Source organism: Pediculus humanus, genomic scaffold (assembly GCF_000006295.1).
Source record: "Pediculus humanus corporis 1103172108195 genomic scaffold, whole genome shotgun sequence".
Lineage (NCBI taxonomy): Eukaryota > Metazoa > Arthropoda > Insecta > Psocodea > Pediculidae > Pediculus > Pediculus humanus.
Window position 1 is genome coordinate 188666 of NW_002987765.1, and position 17850 is coordinate 206515.

Genomic DNA, 17850 nt, shown 5'->3' on the forward strand with positions numbered 1-17850 from the left:
TGTTCTGTTTATAAGAAGAAGGTTGGGGAAGGAGCGTATTATTATCAATAAAATTTGTCGTAATCGAATTTTGGAAAAGGAATTTTCTAAAAGGAAAAGGGAAGAAGAAGAAGAAGAAGAGAAAATTTATCGAGAACGTTCTTTCCTCTCTTGCAAAAAATAAATTTAAATTTATTGTTGATATTATTATTATTATTATTTGTCGTAGTGAATTTATTTATTTTATTATTATTATTAATATTACTGTCGGATGAAGAGGTTGAAGTTAGTGATTATTATTATTATTATTTTATTTTATTTTAGCTGGTTGTCGTAGTAATTTCAATTTAAATGTTGTAATAGATTCGTTCGGTTTCGTTTCGTTTCGTTCGTTTGTTTGTTTGTTCGTTTGTTTGATTTATTTATTTATTTTTCAGATCAATCGAAGCCTAACATGAGCGTTCAGGGATTTCAACAAGTTTTGCAAGGACCCTTTGCAAACTATCTTCAAGCATCCAGTCACATCGGTGGAGTTGTTGCCGAACATGCCAAAATTGTTCACGAAGCTTTTCAGTCAGTTTAAGAATTATAATATGCAAAAACACGTTTGTTTTTAATTAAACCGGAAGTGTTTTCATTTTTTCATTAATTTTTCAGAGCTCAATTGCAATATTTATCCTTAGCTGCTCAATCTAGTAAACCGTCACAACCGGAAGAGACGAAATTGTTACAGCCCACGTCTCAGAAAATTGAAGCAATTCAAAGTTTTAGAGAAAAACATAGGACGAGTGAATTTTTCAATCATTTATCAGCCATATCCGAAAGTATTCCTGCTTTGGGATGGGTCGTTGTCGTGAGTATAATCAAAAAATGTTTTTTACGATTTATTTATTAGCTTCCCTTCCGGTAAGAGAAATGTGATCGTTTGTTACAGAGTCCAGCTCCGGGTCCTTTCGTCAAAGAAATGAACGATGCCGGACAATTTTTCACCAATCGAGTTCTTAAAGAATGGAAAGAAAAGTAAGTCGAACGAGTTATCGATCGATTTAAACAAGAAGACAAGATGGTTTTAATAAATTTTTGTTTCAGGGATAAAATTCACGTGGACTGGACGAAAGCGTGGGTTCAAACACTTTCGGAATTGCAAGCGTTCGTCAAACAATATCACACGACCGGTTTGGTTTGGGGCGGCACGAATCCTCCGAAAGTAAGCGGTAATGCACCGCCGCCGCCACCCGGTGGTAGCGTTCCACTTCCGCCACCTATGCTCGACCTTCTGGGAGACGGAGCACCGACGATGAACGCGGGACAAGATAGAAGCGCACTTTTTGCAGAAATAAATCAAGGGGAAAACATAACGAGAAGTGAGTTGCGTGAGTTTATCGTTTAAGAGAACGAAAGACTGCTGTTGCTAAAAACAAAAAAAAAAAAAAAAAAAAAAATTCAATTTTGACAGATTTGAAACGAGTCACGCCGGAAATGCAAACGCATAAAAATCCCGCCATGAGAGCAGGACCGGCTCCGTTTAAACCTCCACCTCCCGTCTCTATACAGAATCAAACTCCGAGACCGTTCAAAGCGACGAGTCCACCGGAAAAACCCGCCAGATTCGGTAGAGAAGGAAAAAAATGGTTTATCGTAAGAGAATTTCTTTTCTTTTCTTTCTTTTCTTTTTCCTTTTTTATAATTGATTAACCCCCCCTCTCTCTCCCCCCTTGAAAATAGGAATATCAAAAGGGTAATCATCAACTCGTCGTGGACAATGCGGAAATGAACAACGTCGTGTACGCATTCAAATGCACGGATTCGACTCTCGTCGTCAAGGGTAAAATCAATTCGATATTTTTGGATTCGTGTAAGAAGACTGCTGTCGTTTTCGACAGCGTCGTATCCAGCATCGAATTCGTCAATTGTCAATCCGTTCAAATGCAAGTATTGGGTGCCGTGCCGACGATATCCATCGACAAAACGGACGGTTGTCAAATTTATTTAAGTCAAGACTCTCTCAACGTTGAAATCGTATCGTCAAAATCGTCGGAAATGAACGTGCTCGTACCAACGGGAACGGGAGATTTCGTAAGGCGTTCACACTCTCTCTCTCTCTCTCTCTCATACTCACTCATTCGCTCCCTGTTGTAATTTAATTTGTGATTTTTAAAATTTCAGAAAGAGTTTCCGGTTCCGGAACAATTCAAGACAACGGTGAGCAAACAAGGTTTGACTACGACAGCCGTCGAAAGCAAGGGTTAATTTTTTTTAACGAAACAAACAAATTTCCGGCGAACCTTTTTAAAAAAGTTCAATCAATCAATCAATCAACTTTACATAAATTTTTTTTTTTTTATTTTAAATTTCATTATTATTATTATTATTATTACTGTTTTTTTTTTTTTTTTTTTTTGCCGTGATTATGATAAAAATGTTGGCCCTTTTTTTTTTTTTTAAAAAAGTTTTTTTAAACGATTTCACGAGATACAAACAGCATCGATCAATCGAATTTTTTTTTTTTTTTTTTTTTTTTTTCTATAACGTTTGCTAATCGAAAGCGAATAGCAAAAAATAATAATAATAATAATAGTATTATTTGTGATTTTTCTTTCGACGAGAGAAAATTTTCTTTTTTTTTTTTTTTTAATTGGAAAAAAATGGGCGCGCTTTCACGGTTTGTGATGTTTTTTTTTTTTTTTTTTTTTTTTTTTAAATAGTATGCCATTTATATACTTTTATATATATATAAATATTTATGTAAAAGGAAATTTTTTCCTTGACGACATAAAAAAAAAGGCTATAACGAAAGTATTTTAACCTTTTTATTATTATTATTATTATCATTTTATAATTACTTATTAGTATTATTATATACGATGCGTTATAAATGCTTTTGAAACGTAAATGAAAATCGTGATTTTATTTTTTATTTTTGTTTCCCTCCTACTCAGTATTTATATGTCTCCTGAACGAAAAAAATGTATAAGGTTCACGAAATAAAATAATTTTTAAAAATTTGATATTTTTTTTAAATTATTATTGCGGACATGTTGAATTTATATTATATGTATTTACTGGATGTGTTTTGATTAAGCAGCGCATTCTAGTGACGACGCGACGAATTAAAAGCACAAGCTTCTATTAAGAGATTTTTTTGTTTGTTTGAATCCAACGGATTATTCAAAATGGAATTATGGAGAGTGTTTGTGTGTTGTTTTGATTCTTTTTTTGTGTTTTTTACTGTTTTTATGAAAGTTTGTGAGTTAAATATGTCGCCATTTAATATTCGATTGATTATCATTTAAAAACATAAGGAGGAAATTCATTTACACGAGGTATTTATTTGTTTATTTATATATTAATATTATTTACGACATGTTCATGTAGTCTTTTTTACAATACATTATATATATTAATATATATTCTTATACGGTAACGTCATTTTTGGTTATTATTATCATTATTATTTATTATTATTTTAAATAAATAACGTTACCATATAAGCCGCCTTTGTAATTATAAAATAATTCTAAAAATCACACAACACATTTCACTTTTATCTGTTTAAAAAAAAAAAAAAAAAAAAAAAAAAATGGCTACCACACGCATTTAATATTTTTATTTCACTTTTTTTTAATTATTATTATTATTATTATTTTAACTAAATTATAATCAATCATTTTTCATATGTTAAATTATATCATTTATGTTGTTGTTAACAACACAAATGATGCATTTTTTGTTTTTTTTTTTTTTTTTGTGATGCACTCTCTCTTGACGGCAAAAAAAAAAGGGAAAAAGGAAAAATAACCGGGTTATTACGTTCGAAAATAAAAGTAATAATAATAATAATAAATCATATATAATTAGTTGTTCATGATTTTTTTAATTTTTGACCCGCGTTTGTTGTCGTATCACTTTTAGTTTCGCCATCTTTAAAATTTTTCCTTTTTCCCGTTTTATTCTTATCGTGATTTTTTAATTTTTTTTGATTTTTAACACAATACGGACTGTCGGTAAAAGATTGAGATTTCGTTATTAAATTATTAATATTATTATTATTATTATTTTTCTTTTTGTATTTTTTTTTCAATTTGACGTCACTTCCGTTATTACGATCCGCGAAGGTTTTACCACGTACGTTATCGCCGCCATTACAATTCGAAATTGATTTTTTTAACGGTTTTTTTTTAAATTTTTTCTTTTTTATTTCGCATTCTATCAATTTCCTTTCCCCATCATCATCATCGTTGTCGCTGTCGTCATCGTTGTCGTCATCGTCATCGTCATCACTGACGTAACGATTTATCAAATCGTCTTTATTGATTTTAATAAACGATTTAGATCTTGGATTTAATTTATTTTTAATTAATAATAATTCTTTGGATTGTTTTTTTTTAATTTGTTTATCGTACGATCGCGATCTTAAATTACATTTCGATTTTATATTTTTACTTGCATTCGTAACGCTTTCCGTTTTTTTTAACGGTTTTTTGTCGACATTTTTCAAAATCGTACATCCACCTCCTCCGCCATCTTCTTTTTTACGTTCGTTAATGTTATTATTTTTTTTCGTCGTTTTCATTGGCATGAAATTTTTATTATCATTTATTATTTTATCGTTATCGATATGACCAAATGATTTTGTTTTTGTTATTCCTGTTGTTGCTGTTGCTGTTTTCTTATCGTTTTTATAATTTTTTTTCCTTTCAACGGCGAGTGTAGTACGAGATGGCGGTGCATTTATATATAAATCTAATTTTTTTTTCAACGGCATCGTATCGGAATTGTTGGCGACAGTGTGATGACGTATGTAAGGCTCTTTAAAATTTTTATTAACGGTTTTTAATAAATTATAATTATTACTTTCTCTATTCGTATAATAATCCGTATTTAATATATTATTATTATTATTATTATTTGTAAATAAATGATTGGTGTGTGACGTTGAATAATGGATTTTATTATTCGGTTGTATATCCGTTAATAAACAATTTGTCGGTTGTTGTTGTTGTTGGGATGGTGGGACGACCGTTATGTCATTTTTATAAAAATTAATTTTTGATGTTGATTCCGTTTGTAATTCTTTCAACGGTATAAAATTTAAATCGAAAACGCTTTTAACATTTTTTATTAAATTTTTATTTTTATCCAATATCGTCGCCAATTCCGCCCCCGCCGCCGCCGCCGCCATCATGGTCGTCGTCGTCGTTGTTATTTTCGTATCGTTTTCTCCATCTTTTTTATAATTTTCTAATTCTTTTAATTCAGGTCGAAATGCAAACATTGTTGATGACGTATTCGATTTCGATATTCTTAAATTAAAACCGTTTTGATTATTATTATTATTATTATTATGACGTGGACTGCTGTTGATAAAATTACGATTCCAATCTTCTTTAACGACGGGTATCGGTTTAGGACCGAATATTTCTAAAAGGAAAAAAAGGAAAGTAGTAGTAGTAAGGGGGAAAAGGAAAACAAAGGAAAATTAATTTGAAAATCAAAAAAATTTACGATATCCGTTTTTAGGTAGAGTCATTGTTCTTCCTTTGAGCCTTTCTTTCCATTGTCTATAACTTAATGCGGCTAAATTTTGTCTCAACGCTCTGCTTTCTTCTTCTCTTTTAAGTATTTCCGCTTTTTTTTCTGCTTCCACTGATAACAAAAAAAAAAAGGGCGTCAAATATAAAGTTAAAGGTAAATAATAATAATAATAATAACATACTCTGTCTTTGTTTATCTTTTAATTTAACCCATTCTTCAATTAGTTTATCTTTATCAACGATGGGCGTGACAACTTTCATTTCGTTTTTCAACACGTTCAAAACTATTTTTTCCTTTTTCTTCTCTTCTTTTTCCTTTGCCTTTTGTTTTTCCCACTCTCGTAATTTTTCTTCCCTTTCTTTTTCTTTTAATTTTTTTAATTTTTCTTTTTGATCATTTATTTGTTTTTCTTTTTCCAAAGCGAGTTTTTCCGCTTGTTTTTTCAACGAGTATTCATAATCTTTTTGCTTTTTCCATTTCAAATGATTTTCCATTCGGATTTTATTTATTATATTATCATCAACAATAATCGGATTTTGTTGATAGGTTTTAGTTTTAGGATTTTCTTGATTCACATTTAAACCGTCTCCTCTATCGTATTTTTTTATACTATCTTGTATATTTTTTTTCATAACACATCTCACAGTTTTACAACATAAATTTTCAACGCTTTTATTATTATTATTATTATTATTTTCGATAAAATTTAAATCGTCTGAATCGATAATTTTTGTTTTACTCGCCGTTATGGATTCATTCACGTTTGTCGTTGTTGCTGTTGCTGTTGTTGTTGTATCTGTTGTAGTAGATGGTATCGTATTAGATGATGTTAATTTTAAATCTTCATATTTTGAATTGTCAATAAATTTTGATTCGAATTTTCTTAATTCTTGTATACTCGGCCAATTTGTCATTTCTTATTTAAATACAGAAAAAAAAAAAAAAATTTTTTTTACTTTTTTGGTTGTTTTTCTTTTCCACTTTTTCGTTTCTTATTATTTAATATTTAATAACATTATTTCAAACATTTTTACGTTTGTTATTTATTTATTTTGTTGTTATTACTTACAAACGCTTTAACTACATCAAATATATCTGAAACGTACAAACAATATTTTAAATAATTTAAACTACAACCAAAACAACAACAACAACAATCGACATTTATTAATTAAAAAATATTTTCATACCTTTATTATTGTTATTCTATTTCTTTTCCAATTATTATTATTATTATTATTTACACTTTTAAAATTAGGATGTTAAATGTTATTATTATTATTATTATTGTTGTTTTTAAAAAAAATAATTTTTTTTTTTTATTTTTTATTTTTGTTATTTAAACGACCATTTTAAAAAATTTAAAAAAAAAAAAAAAAAAACAAATAATAATAATTAAAAATAAATAATAATAATAATAATAATAATAATAATAATAATTTTTAAAAAGTAAATAAACAACAAATACTCATTTGTTAGTTAAAAAAAAAAAAATTTATAACGATTAAAAAACTCGACAAGTGTGACAGGTGACGTATTATTATTATTATTATTATTATTATCTTATAGAATTACAATGAAGGCGAATCATTAATAAAATTTAAATTTTTTTTACTTACACATAATTTATTAAACCGTAAAAAATAAAAATAAAAAAAAATTCTCTCTATTTTTTAATTTATAACAATAAAAATAAAATAAAAAGTAATCAACACTTGGTACAAAGTAAAAAAAAAAAAAATTAAAACAAACAAACAAACAAACAAACGAAAAAAAAATTTTTTTTTTTTTTTTCTGATTAACAAACAAACTATATATAAAATTATTTTAATATAAAATTAAAAAAATAATTAAAGACGTAATAAAGCATTGATTAATATATAAAGTTTTTTTTTTTTGTGTTGCACTGATAAGAAGTGATTGATAAATAAATAAATGCACTGATAAGAGTGATAAGAAGGGAGGGAGGTGGGTAGATAGGGTAGAAAAGACGTCATTATTATACTTCTCACTTTTCATTTCGGTTTTACATTTCCACCCTTTCAATTATCATTATCATTATTATGTTTTAGGTGTTGTTGAAGAAACATCCCCATAATTGACATTTTTATCGAAACGATCATCGTGAAGGTAATGTGAATTTTTATTCGTTTTATTTTTCGATAAATTATCATCAAATTAATAATTTTTATTATGAGAAAATGAATGATTTTTTTTATTCGTACTGTTGTTGTTATTATTATTATTTTTGTTGTTGAGTTTTCCAGAATCTGATTTAGGTTTTTGTATATTTAAACCTGTTACTTTAAAAGTTGTCATTAGCTGTTGTTGCGGTTGTTGTTGTTGTTTATCATCTTTCGATTCTTTTTTCACATCTCCTTTGATATCGCTACTTTTTATTATTTTCATTTGTTTTAATGTTTTTATAGTTTTATCAACTTTAGCAAAAGGTTCACCCAAATTTTCCACGTAGAAATTTTTTAAATTTTTTAAAAAATAATTTGAATCATTCGATAATAAATCGATTGCTAATAACAACCAACATTTTGACGTTTTATTTAATGTTTTTTCAATCAAGGCACTTCTCAATCGAGTATGCAATAATTTATATTTTTCAACATCTTTACTTAACTTATCTGAATTGAGACCAATCTGTGGAGGGGGAGAGGGGGGAAGAAAAGAAAAAAAAAAATATTAGTGGTTATGTTGTGATTATATCGAATATTAATAATAATCATTTTATCAATTACCTGTATGACGATAAGTTTTAATTCTTCCTCGCTACCTTCGAGTAATAATTCTATATATGATATTAAAGCCCTACCTAATATATTTATAGGTACATCCTCATAACTTGCTAGATAATATAAATTGCTTAAAAATGTAACAGCATTGTAAAATCTAGGTTTATCAGCTTGACAAATGGCATCTTTCAATTCAAATTCTTCTTGCATGTTGGTTAATATTTCTCTTCTCGGACAATTTTCAGTTGAATCAATTTTACGTTGGAAAAATTCAGTACATATGTATAAAAATTTTTTACCAAATTCCGAATCATTTAAACTTTTTGTGTAAAATTCTCTTATAGCTTTTTTCAAATCTGATTCTTGTAAATTTTTAAATAAAATGTGAATGTTATAAAGATGATTAGCATTTACATTTGTGAGATCTATTGAATTTATTTTAGACGTTATAGTTTGAATTTCATGACATGCATCTGTTTTATTCGTTTCTTCCATTCCAACATTTTTAGGTGGACTTATAAGCAATCGTCCTCTTCCAGCCATAATAATAATAATCAATTTTCTTAAACTTGTGAAACTGTAATAAGATTAAATTATTAAAAAATAAACATGATTATGTTAATCATTCAGATAATAATAATAATAATAATAAAACAAGTGATGTGTGATTACCGTTTATTTAACAATAAAATGTTTAGTTTTGGTCAATAAAAATATAATTTTACAATAAAAATACTTTTTTGGTCAATTCATTTATGTAACGTCATCAGTCGCGGATTTAATTTTGTTGTTCTTTTTTTTTTTTTTTTTTTAAGAAAAAAATTTATTGTATATTTTAAACGATCAGATAAAAAAATTTTCTTTTACCTGTAAAAAAAAAACCTTTCTTTTTCTCCTAAATAAATTTTGAATTTTTTAAATTTTTCATTGACATTTTTTTTTTTTTTTTAAATTAATTAAATCGTTTGAACGTCTTTATAATATAAAAAAAATAAATTGCACAAAATAAATCCGAATTGAATTATTAATACGTAATTTTATTAATTAATAAACAAACAGTATTTTCTAAAGCGTTCTCTCGTTCGATTTATAATTTAATATTACAATTGGTTTTTTTTTTTACATTTATGTAACAACCCTTTTTTTTTGTCGTAACAATGACACGACAATTCTAATGACACGATCATCGGTTAATAGTTGTTGTGCAATTACTCTAATGGTTGCCGATTCGTTTCAATTAAATTAAAATAATAATAATAATAATAATAATCATATAAAAAAGTGTATTAAAATGGTTGCCGGTCAAGCAAACGAATTAACTGAAGATGAAGCTGAACTTTACGATCGTCAAATACGTTTGTGGGGTCTCGAATCACAAAAAAGGTAAATAAAAATTATCAAATCTTCGTTAATGGTTGTAATTATTATTATTATTATTATTATTATTATTTTATTAATAATTTGTTGATGTTTGTTAAAAAAAAAAAGGCTTAGAAATTCACGGATTCTTATTATCGGAGTAAAAGGTTTCGGTGCGGAAATAGCAAAAAATATAATTTTATCAGGTGTGAAATCGGTTGTTTTATTAGATGATGGAGTACTCACTGAAGAAGATACCTGTTCACAATTTTTGGCGCCAGTTGAACTTGTTGGATCATCGGTATGTATAATTAATAAGTTTTCTTAAAAAGATACCACCTGATAATTATAATTGTTGAATTTTTTATTTTGTTAACAGAGAGCTGAAGCATCATTGATGAGAGCTCAAGCACTTAATCCTATGGTCAACATAACAGCTGACACGAGTCGAATTCAAGAAAAAAATGAAAATTTTTTTAAAAATTTTGATGTCGTCATAGCGACTGAATGCACATTATCAGAATTGAAAAGAATCAATCAAATATGTAGAGGAAATAATATTAAATTTTTTTGCGGTGATGTTTACGGAATGTTTGGCTACATATTTGCAGATCTTCAAGTTCATCAATATGTCGAGTAAGTTGTGACAATTTTCACAAAAACTAAATGATTTTATCCCACTGTGACAAATACAAAACATATTTTTAATAATAATAATGATACTTATTAACTTACAGAGAAGTGACAAAATTACCAAGTGGAAAGGGAGATGGGAAAAAAAAATTAGAACCAGTTAAGATAACAGTTAAAGATACTGCAAATTTTGTTTCATTGTCGAAAGCATTAGGGGTGGATTGGTCGAAACCTGAAAATGCTAAAAAATTGACAAAAATGGATTATTCATATTTCTTAATGAGAGGTGAGTTTAATTAAATTTTTAAAAAAAATTTTTATATATGTTGGGTTGGCCAGTAAGTAACTGCGGATTTTACCAACAGATAGTTTGTCCATTTTTTTGAGTACGTTTATGTTTATGTACAAACATGAACTTTTTGTATGTTATTACTTGGTTCCTTCTGTAACATTCAGTACCAAAATTTCATTGAACTCATAAATAGTACGCGAGCAAAAGACATTTAAACATGGGGAGCCAAAGCGAGCATTTCCTCCACATTTTACTTTTTTATTTCTGAAAGGGTGGTAATGCTTCACAGGCCAATAAAAATTTGTGGGCCGTGTAGGGGGATGAAGTCTTAATAGAAGGGCAGTGTCGAAACTGGTTTGCGAAATTCCGTTCTGGAGATTTTCCTTTGTCAGACCATAAATTCAGAGGTTTATATTCGACAATTGACAAATTTAAATGATACCATCCAAGAAAAACGACCGGAGCTAGTCAATAGCATCTTTAGCCACTGGACAAAAACTACTGGAGCTAGGCTGGAATGTTTTGCTGCACCCTTCATATAGTCCCAAACTAGCTCCAAATAATTATTATTTTTTCCGATTCCTAAAAAATGTTTTGAACGGACAAAAATTCCAAAACGACAATGAGGTCAATCGTACTGCATTAGAGCAGTTTTTTGCTCCTAAAACTAAAGAGTTGATTATGAAACATGGAATGATGATACTACCCGAAAAATGTCAAAAGGTCATTAATAATAATGGACATAATATAATAGATATAAATAATTTGACATAATTAATAAATCGTTTTTCGTTTCCTTGTAATTCGTACCTTTTTGCCAACCCAATATATTTAAATTAATTGTTTTCATTTATATTTTCAGTGCTGTTAGAATTTAGGACCAAGTATAATAGAAAACCAGATCCGAAAAATCGAATGGCCGATATTGATACATTGAGCTCTCTTAGTAAAACTGTTTTAACAAGTCTTCAAGTTCCACAGGATAAAATACCGACAACAGTATTCAGGTACCATTATTACTATTATTATTAATAATGATTGTGATTTATGGGTATTGTTTGTGAATTGAAATTTTTTTTCCACAGTAACGTTTTTGCTGAAATCAGTCCAGTTTGTGCTATAGTCGGAGGAGTTGTCAGTCAAGAAATAGTTAAAGCAGTTTCACAAAGAGAAGCTCCCCATAATAATTTTTTCTTTTTCAATCCAGATAATTTTTGTGGATTCGTCGAAACTCATTCGAGCAGCGATTAATTTTCATGTGTGTATGTGGGGGTGTGCGTATAATAAATCAAGGGAAAATTTTTAGGGGTGTGTCATTTATAAAAAAAAAAAAAAAAAAAAAAAAATTTTTTTGAAATATCGAGGAACTTCATTGATGATCATAAGAAAAATTTAATTTTTTTTTTTGTCATTCACTCTATGGTAAAAATAATTTTTTTTTTTTTTTTTTTTTTTATTAACTGTTAATATTATCATTAAGTAAGTAAATAATAACTGCATTTTATTAATTTTACTTTAATGGTAATTTCCCCCCCTCCCCTCCCCCTCTTTTCAATATCGAAAAATCAATTTTAATGACGTAATAATCCTCTCGTTTATACAAAAAAAAAATTAAAATTTAATATAAGATGATTAATGAATTATATTATAATCATACGTGACAAGTGTTTTTTTTACATTTTTTTTTTTTTTTTTTTTTTAAATTTTTTCACGGTCAATGTAATTTTTCGTTATTGACACGTCATTTTTGTTTGTAAATAAAACCGGTTAATTAATTAATTTAAAAAAAAAAAAAATAATAATAATAATAATAATAATAAAAAAGAAATAAAATGTATAGTTAGATTAAAAGTAATTTTTTTTTTTTTTTTTTTTTTTTTTTTTGGAATTTTCCCCCCCCGTATTTTTTTTAAAAAAAAAAAAAAAAAAAAAAAAAATTAAAAAATTATTTATTTTAATAAATATGAAGAACACGGATGTTTTATATTGGAGAGATATATTAGGTACTTCAGCATCAATATGGACCATTTTACAAATGCTCTCTCCAGTGTGAGTTAATTATCGCGAAAAAAAAAAAAATGTTAATTTATCTTGAAACAGGATTTTCAATTAAAATTTCTTTTTTTTTTTTTTTTGTGTTAATTTCAGTCCTACTTGTTATTATTTTATAAGAAAAAAAACTGTTGGAGATATGATAGTGACTCCATATGCTGTTGCTCTCACTTCATGCACTTTATGGTTGATTTATGGTATTATAATTAACGATTATACAATTGTTAAAGTTAACACAATCGGAGCAACATTACAATTTAGTTATACATTTTGTTATTACATTCATTGCACAAAAAAAGTTTGTATATATTTCCTTTATAATGAACCAATGAACTCTTCCAAACATTATTTTAATAATAATAATAATAATTATTAATTTTTCAGAATGATGTGAGAAAACAATTAGGAATTGGTTTTCTAACAATAGTAACTGCATTTTTTTATAGCATGAATGAAAAAAATATGAGTAGATTAGTCACAGTTTTCGGTTTATTGTGCAGTATAGTAACTGTTTTATTTTTTGTATCACCCTTGGCAAACATGGTAAAAATATTAATTAAATCATTTTAATATCAATAAATTAAGAATTAATACCTTTTTTTTTTCTTTTTTTTCTTTTAGCGTTACGTTATAAGAGTTTGGAACAGTGAAAGTCTTCCTCGTTTATTGATTGCTACAACATTTATTGTTTCGTTACAATGGTTTCTCTATGGATACATAACCAATGATGGTTACATAATGGTTAATAATTATTTATTATTAATATTTCAATTTATTTATTTATTTATTATGATTTTTTCATCAATTATTTTTCAGATAACAAATTTTTTAGGGACTCTTTTATCAAGTTTGCAATTGGCTATGATGTTTATAATACCCAGGGATTCAAGTGTCAAATATGTATCAACAGTTTAAAATTTTATTTATGTATAATATATAAATATAATGCTGAAAATGCGAGAAGTAAGGGGAGGGGGGGGATAAATAAAAAATGACAAATAATATTAATAAATTAAATAAATATATTTCTATATATATTTAATCGAAAACAAAATGACAATAATAATTTATATATATGTATATATTTTTTTTTTAAATCAATCAAAATAATAAATATAATTTTTTATGTAAATAAAAAAATAATAATAATAATAATTGTTGTGAATTTTATTCGATTTATCATGTGTTGTTTTGGAAATGGAAAAAAAAAAAAAAAAATTTATTAACTTATATGACTAAATAAAAATTATTAATAAAAATGTATATTATTATTATTATAAATATTTTTTCAAATATATATTTCATATTGTCTTTTATTTTAAGTACATTTTTCCTGTATAACTTTACGTCCCTTTTCCTGGATCTTCCAAGCGCGCGATAAAGTCTTTCCAATGCAAGAAGATCGTGGGGAGGGGTCCCCGACAAAACGCAACAAAGTATTTTTAATACTTTTAATGAGAAAATATGTTAAAATGTATCAGAAAAACATAATACCCAAGGAGGTATAGAAAAAAATAAAATTCAAACAATGGATTCCCGCTTAAAATAAAATGTGTGCCAGGTAAAATATACAAGGTCGTCCTACTTAGCGTAAACAGTAAACAAGGTCGACCTTGGTTGAAAAATCGTGACCATGAAAATTTTCACAAAATTGAAATTTAAAACTAATGGCCTTGGATTCAAGGTCGACCTACTTTAGAATAAATCGTAAACGTTGGATTTTCGCGGTCATTTTTAACTTAATTTTTAATCGACGAATTTTTTTCCGATGTATCCGTAAAACATAATATCCAAGGAGGTTTTTTAATAAAAAATAAAATGGAACAGTGGATTTTCGCTTAAAATCAGGAGTACAAAATAAAAAACAAATAATTAATATAAAAAAAAATAATTATATTACAATAAATTAGACTAAATTACAAAACTTTTGATACATACATAACTTCTTATAACTAAATCACTAAATAAAATTATTAAAAATTAATTTAATAAGTTGACATGATGTAAACGCATGTCAACTTTCCTTGTTCTTCGGTCCAGGTGAGTGATTTTTTCTTATGTCCAATCGACGAGGCCAAAACTATATTCTATTACTGGAACTGCTAATGTCCCGATGGCGTTTAACTTATTTCTTCCATTCAGTTCCGACTGTAATATAAGCCTCAATCTTTTAAAATATTCTTTCTTCAATCGAGGTTTAATTTCTTTGTTGGCTACCCCCAAATTTTCTTCAATCCCCAGATATTTGTATGTTGATCCAGGGTCCAATTCTTTAATAAGTTCTTCTTTTGAGTCTTCTATATTTTCTTCCATTTTAACTTTCCTACGACAATATTAACTTTTGCACATTTTTCGAACCAAATTTCATGTTGATGTCAGAGGAAAAAGTTTGTATCATCCTTAACATTTTCTTCAATTCTTCTTAGCTCTCTTCGCATATATCTTCAGGTCATCCATGTACAACGTATGGGTTATTTTCCTGCTTCCCGTTGCAGTGATCCGCTCCACCCAATTGGGATACTCCCCTCAACCATGTAGGAGGCACTCCTGAGGTATCACTTTTGGTCCTGCCTCCCATAATTACACATGTACATATACATACATAATTTAATACAGTATTCATGTTAGAGTGAATTTATATTCAGACAAATGAGAAACATTTGATCTTTCAGCGACTATCTACGATAATCCCAACAGTGAAAATTTCTTTCGTCTAATTGAAGATATTTTGTACAAAGGTTTAATTCTTTGTTCCAATCAGGTTTGGGTAAATTGTCCAATATCCATATTCTATGATGCCAACTACCATATGATTTTGGATTTACTCTCTGGCACTGTTCTGTCAATTGTAAATCTTTTTCCAATAGTTTTTGATAACTTTCCAAATCCTAGTCGTTTTTCAAAGACAAAAATATTTCTCTTCTATAATTACCGGTGAGATTTAAACCTTCTTCGTAGTGTATTTGTGAAGAACGTTTTTCTAATATTTGATTCATTATCTTTTAAATTCTATTGCCTTTTTCTGTTTTTCTTGCCTAGCGATTTCTTTATGTTCTTCTGTCGTTCTTATTTTGACTCTCCCGTGCATTTTGTAATTTCTTTAAAAACAAATTTTACGATTTTTATTTGAAATTAGTACGGGAAAAATTACTCACAATGGGAAATAGTAAAACTAATAGTTACCATAGACATCAATTTAAACTTAATTATATCGATGGTAAATAAAGTGTCATTAGAAAAATGTATTTCACTTTAACGTGGAACTTAAAAAAATATGGAGGCTTTTAACGTAGCCGATACATGAATATTTTCGTTAAATAATTTGTTTTATGTAAATTATTGGGTTGGCCAGTAAGTAACTGCGGATTTTACCAACAGATAATTTCTGTTAAAGTTAGTCAACTGTTTTTACTGTTAGATAGTCAACTGGTTTGCGAAATTCCGTTCTGGAGATTTTCCTTTGAAAAATGAGGAGCGCTCCGGGCGTCCATTGGAGGTTAATGATGAGCAAATAAAGGCCCTCATTGATTATGATCGGCATAGTTTGACTAGGGACGTTGTAAAGAAGCTAGATGTGTCACATACGTGCGTCAAAAACCGTCTGCGGCGTCTTGGGTGCCAAAAGAAGCTTGATGCGTTATTTTGGGGAACGTTAGTTAACGAGGCGACTTGGTCTTTGCGATATGCTTCTTAAACGCAATGCGAATGACCCTTTTTTGAAAGAATGGTCACCGGAGATGAAAAGTGGGTTGTTTATGATGACTTTTTGAGAAAAAGATTCTGGTCTAGGCAAGGAAACAGGCACCTTAGAACTTCTAAGGCTGACATTCACCTAAAAAGTTATTGTTATCATTTTGGTGGGCTTACAAAGGCATAGTCAACTTTGAGCTGCTGCTGCCACGAAGTCAGATCATAAATTCAGAGGTTTACATTCGACAATTGACAAATTTAAATGATACCATTCAAGAAAAACGATCGGAGCTAGCCAATAGCAAAGGAATTGTCTTTCACCATGATAATGCCAGGCTCTCTCCCCATCTTTAGCCACTGGACAAAAACTACTGGAGCTAGGCTGGAATGTTTTGCCTCACCCTCCTCTTATGGTCCCTACCTAGCTCAAAGTGAGTATCATTTGTTCTAAAACGACAATGAGGTTGTCAAAACTGCATTGGACCAGTTTTTTGCTCCTAAAACTAGAGAGTTTTATGAAACATGGGAAAATGATACTACCCGAAAAATGTCAAAAGGTCACCAATAATAATGGACATTAAAAAAAAAAACTTGAAAAACATCAAAAATTAGAAGCGGAACAGAAACGACGTCAAAAACATCAAGTAAAATTAAACGGATATCCGTTATTTGATTGAGAACGTTTTCTTAAAAAAATTTTTAATTATTTTTTTTTTTTTAAGAAGGAATATTTGGCTGCCATGCTGCAACATTCGAAAGATTTCAAAGAGCATCACCAAGAGCATCAAAGAGCATCAAGTAATTTGGCAAAAGTGGCTAGGTTAAACAAAGCCGTATTGAATTATCATGCGAACGCGGAAAAAGAACAGAAGAAAGAACAGGAAAGAATCGAAAAAGAACGTATGAGGCGTTTAATGGCCGAAGACGAAGAAGGTTGCAGGTAGGTTGAGAGAGAGAGAGAGAGAGAAAACAATTCAAAAAGTTTAATTTAGTTATAATGAATGTTTTTCCTTTTTTTTTTTTTTGTTAATAGAAAATTAATCGATCAGAAAAAAGATAAACGTTTGGCTTTTCTTCTCTCTCAAACCGATGAATACATTAGCAATCTTACAGAAATGGTTACAGCATTAACGTTTTGTTAACAACGTACGAATACGTCATAAAAGGCAAAGGTAACTTGTCTTGAGAGCATTAAATAATTTATTAATTTCTCTGTCTCTCTCTCTGCCTCTCTGTCCACCTCTCTCTGTCTCTCTCTCTCTATCTATCTCTCTCTCTGCCTGTCTCTCTGTCTGTCTCTCTCTGTCTCTCTCTGTCTGTCTCTCTCTGTCTGTCTCTCTCTCTGCCTCTCTCTGTCTGTCTCCCTCTCTGCCTCTCTCTGTCTCTTTCTCTCTGTCTCTCTCTGTCTGTCTCTCTGTCTGTCTCTCTCTCTGTCTCTTTCTCTCTGTCTCTCTCTGTCTGTCTCTCTGTCTGTCTCTGTCTCTCTCTCTCTTTCTCTCTTTCTCTCTTTCTTGTGTTTAACTTTTGGTTTTTTTGTTGGTTTTAGCGATGGAAGAATCTCAGCGA

General features: G+C 28.7%; 6 protein-coding genes across 6 annotated transcripts in view; 4 read left to right on the forward strand and 2 right to left on the reverse strand.

Annotated features, from left to right (window-relative positions):
• Positions 1-433: 433 nt before the first annotated feature.
• Phum_PHUM428000 (adenylyl cyclase-associated protein, putative) lies at positions 434-2229 on the forward strand (the record flags this gene model as incomplete). Its single annotated transcript, XM_002429278.1, has 7 exons — positions 434-552; positions 637-832; positions 914-999; positions 1069-1343; positions 1436-1617; positions 1705-2055; positions 2146-2229. The coding sequence occupies 7 exons, from the start codon at positions 434-436 to the stop codon at positions 2227-2229; spliced, it is 1293 nt and encodes a 430-aa protein (XP_002429323.1).
• Positions 2230-3841: 1612 nt separating this feature from the next.
• Positions 3842-6428, reverse strand: Phum_PHUM428010 (uncharacterized protein; the record flags this gene model as incomplete). The annotated part of the gene is made up of 4 exons (XM_002429279.1): positions 3842-4788; positions 4834-5400; positions 5485-5625; positions 6098-6428. The coding sequence occupies 4 exons, from the start codon at positions 6426-6428 to the stop codon at positions 3842-3844; spliced, it is 1986 nt and encodes a 661-aa protein (XP_002429324.1).
• Positions 6429-7692: 1264 nt separating this feature from the next.
• Phum_PHUM428020 (uncharacterized protein) lies at positions 7693-8801 on the reverse strand (the record flags this gene model as incomplete). The annotated part of the gene is made up of 2 exons (XM_002429280.1): positions 7693-8145; positions 8265-8801. 2 exons carry the CDS (start codon positions 8799-8801, stop codon positions 7693-7695), a joined length of 990 nt encoding a protein of 329 aa, XP_002429325.1.
• A 748-nt stretch (positions 8802-9549) lies between these two features.
• Positions 9550-11793, forward strand: Phum_PHUM428030 (sumo-1-activating enzyme E1a, putative; the record flags this gene model as incomplete). Its single annotated transcript, XM_002429281.1, has 6 exons — positions 9550-9641; positions 9747-9918; positions 9997-10253; positions 10355-10536; positions 11405-11549; positions 11628-11793. 6 exons carry the CDS (start codon positions 9550-9552, stop codon positions 11791-11793), a joined length of 1014 nt encoding a protein of 337 aa, XP_002429326.1.
• Positions 11794-12505: 712 nt separating this feature from the next.
• Positions 12506-13509, forward strand: Phum_PHUM428040 (uncharacterized protein; the record flags this gene model as incomplete). The annotated part of the gene is made up of 5 exons (XM_002429282.1): positions 12506-12591; positions 12691-12892; positions 12979-13137; positions 13216-13335; positions 13411-13509. The coding sequence occupies 5 exons, from the start codon at positions 12506-12508 to the stop codon at positions 13507-13509; spliced, it is 666 nt and encodes a 221-aa protein (XP_002429327.1).
• A 3515-nt stretch (positions 13510-17024) lies between these two features.
• The window catches only part of Phum_PHUM428050 (uncharacterized protein), a gene marked incomplete at both ends in the record, with an annotated part of 1534 nt that continues 708 nt past the window's right edge, over positions 17025-17850 (forward strand). Inside the window, 2 exons of the mRNA XM_002429283.1 lie at positions 17025-17224; positions 17318-17416. Of these exons, the coding sequence (XP_002429328.1) occupies positions 17025-17224; positions 17318-17416 (299 nt within the window). The remainder of the gene's footprint in view (positions 17225-17317; positions 17417-17850) is intronic.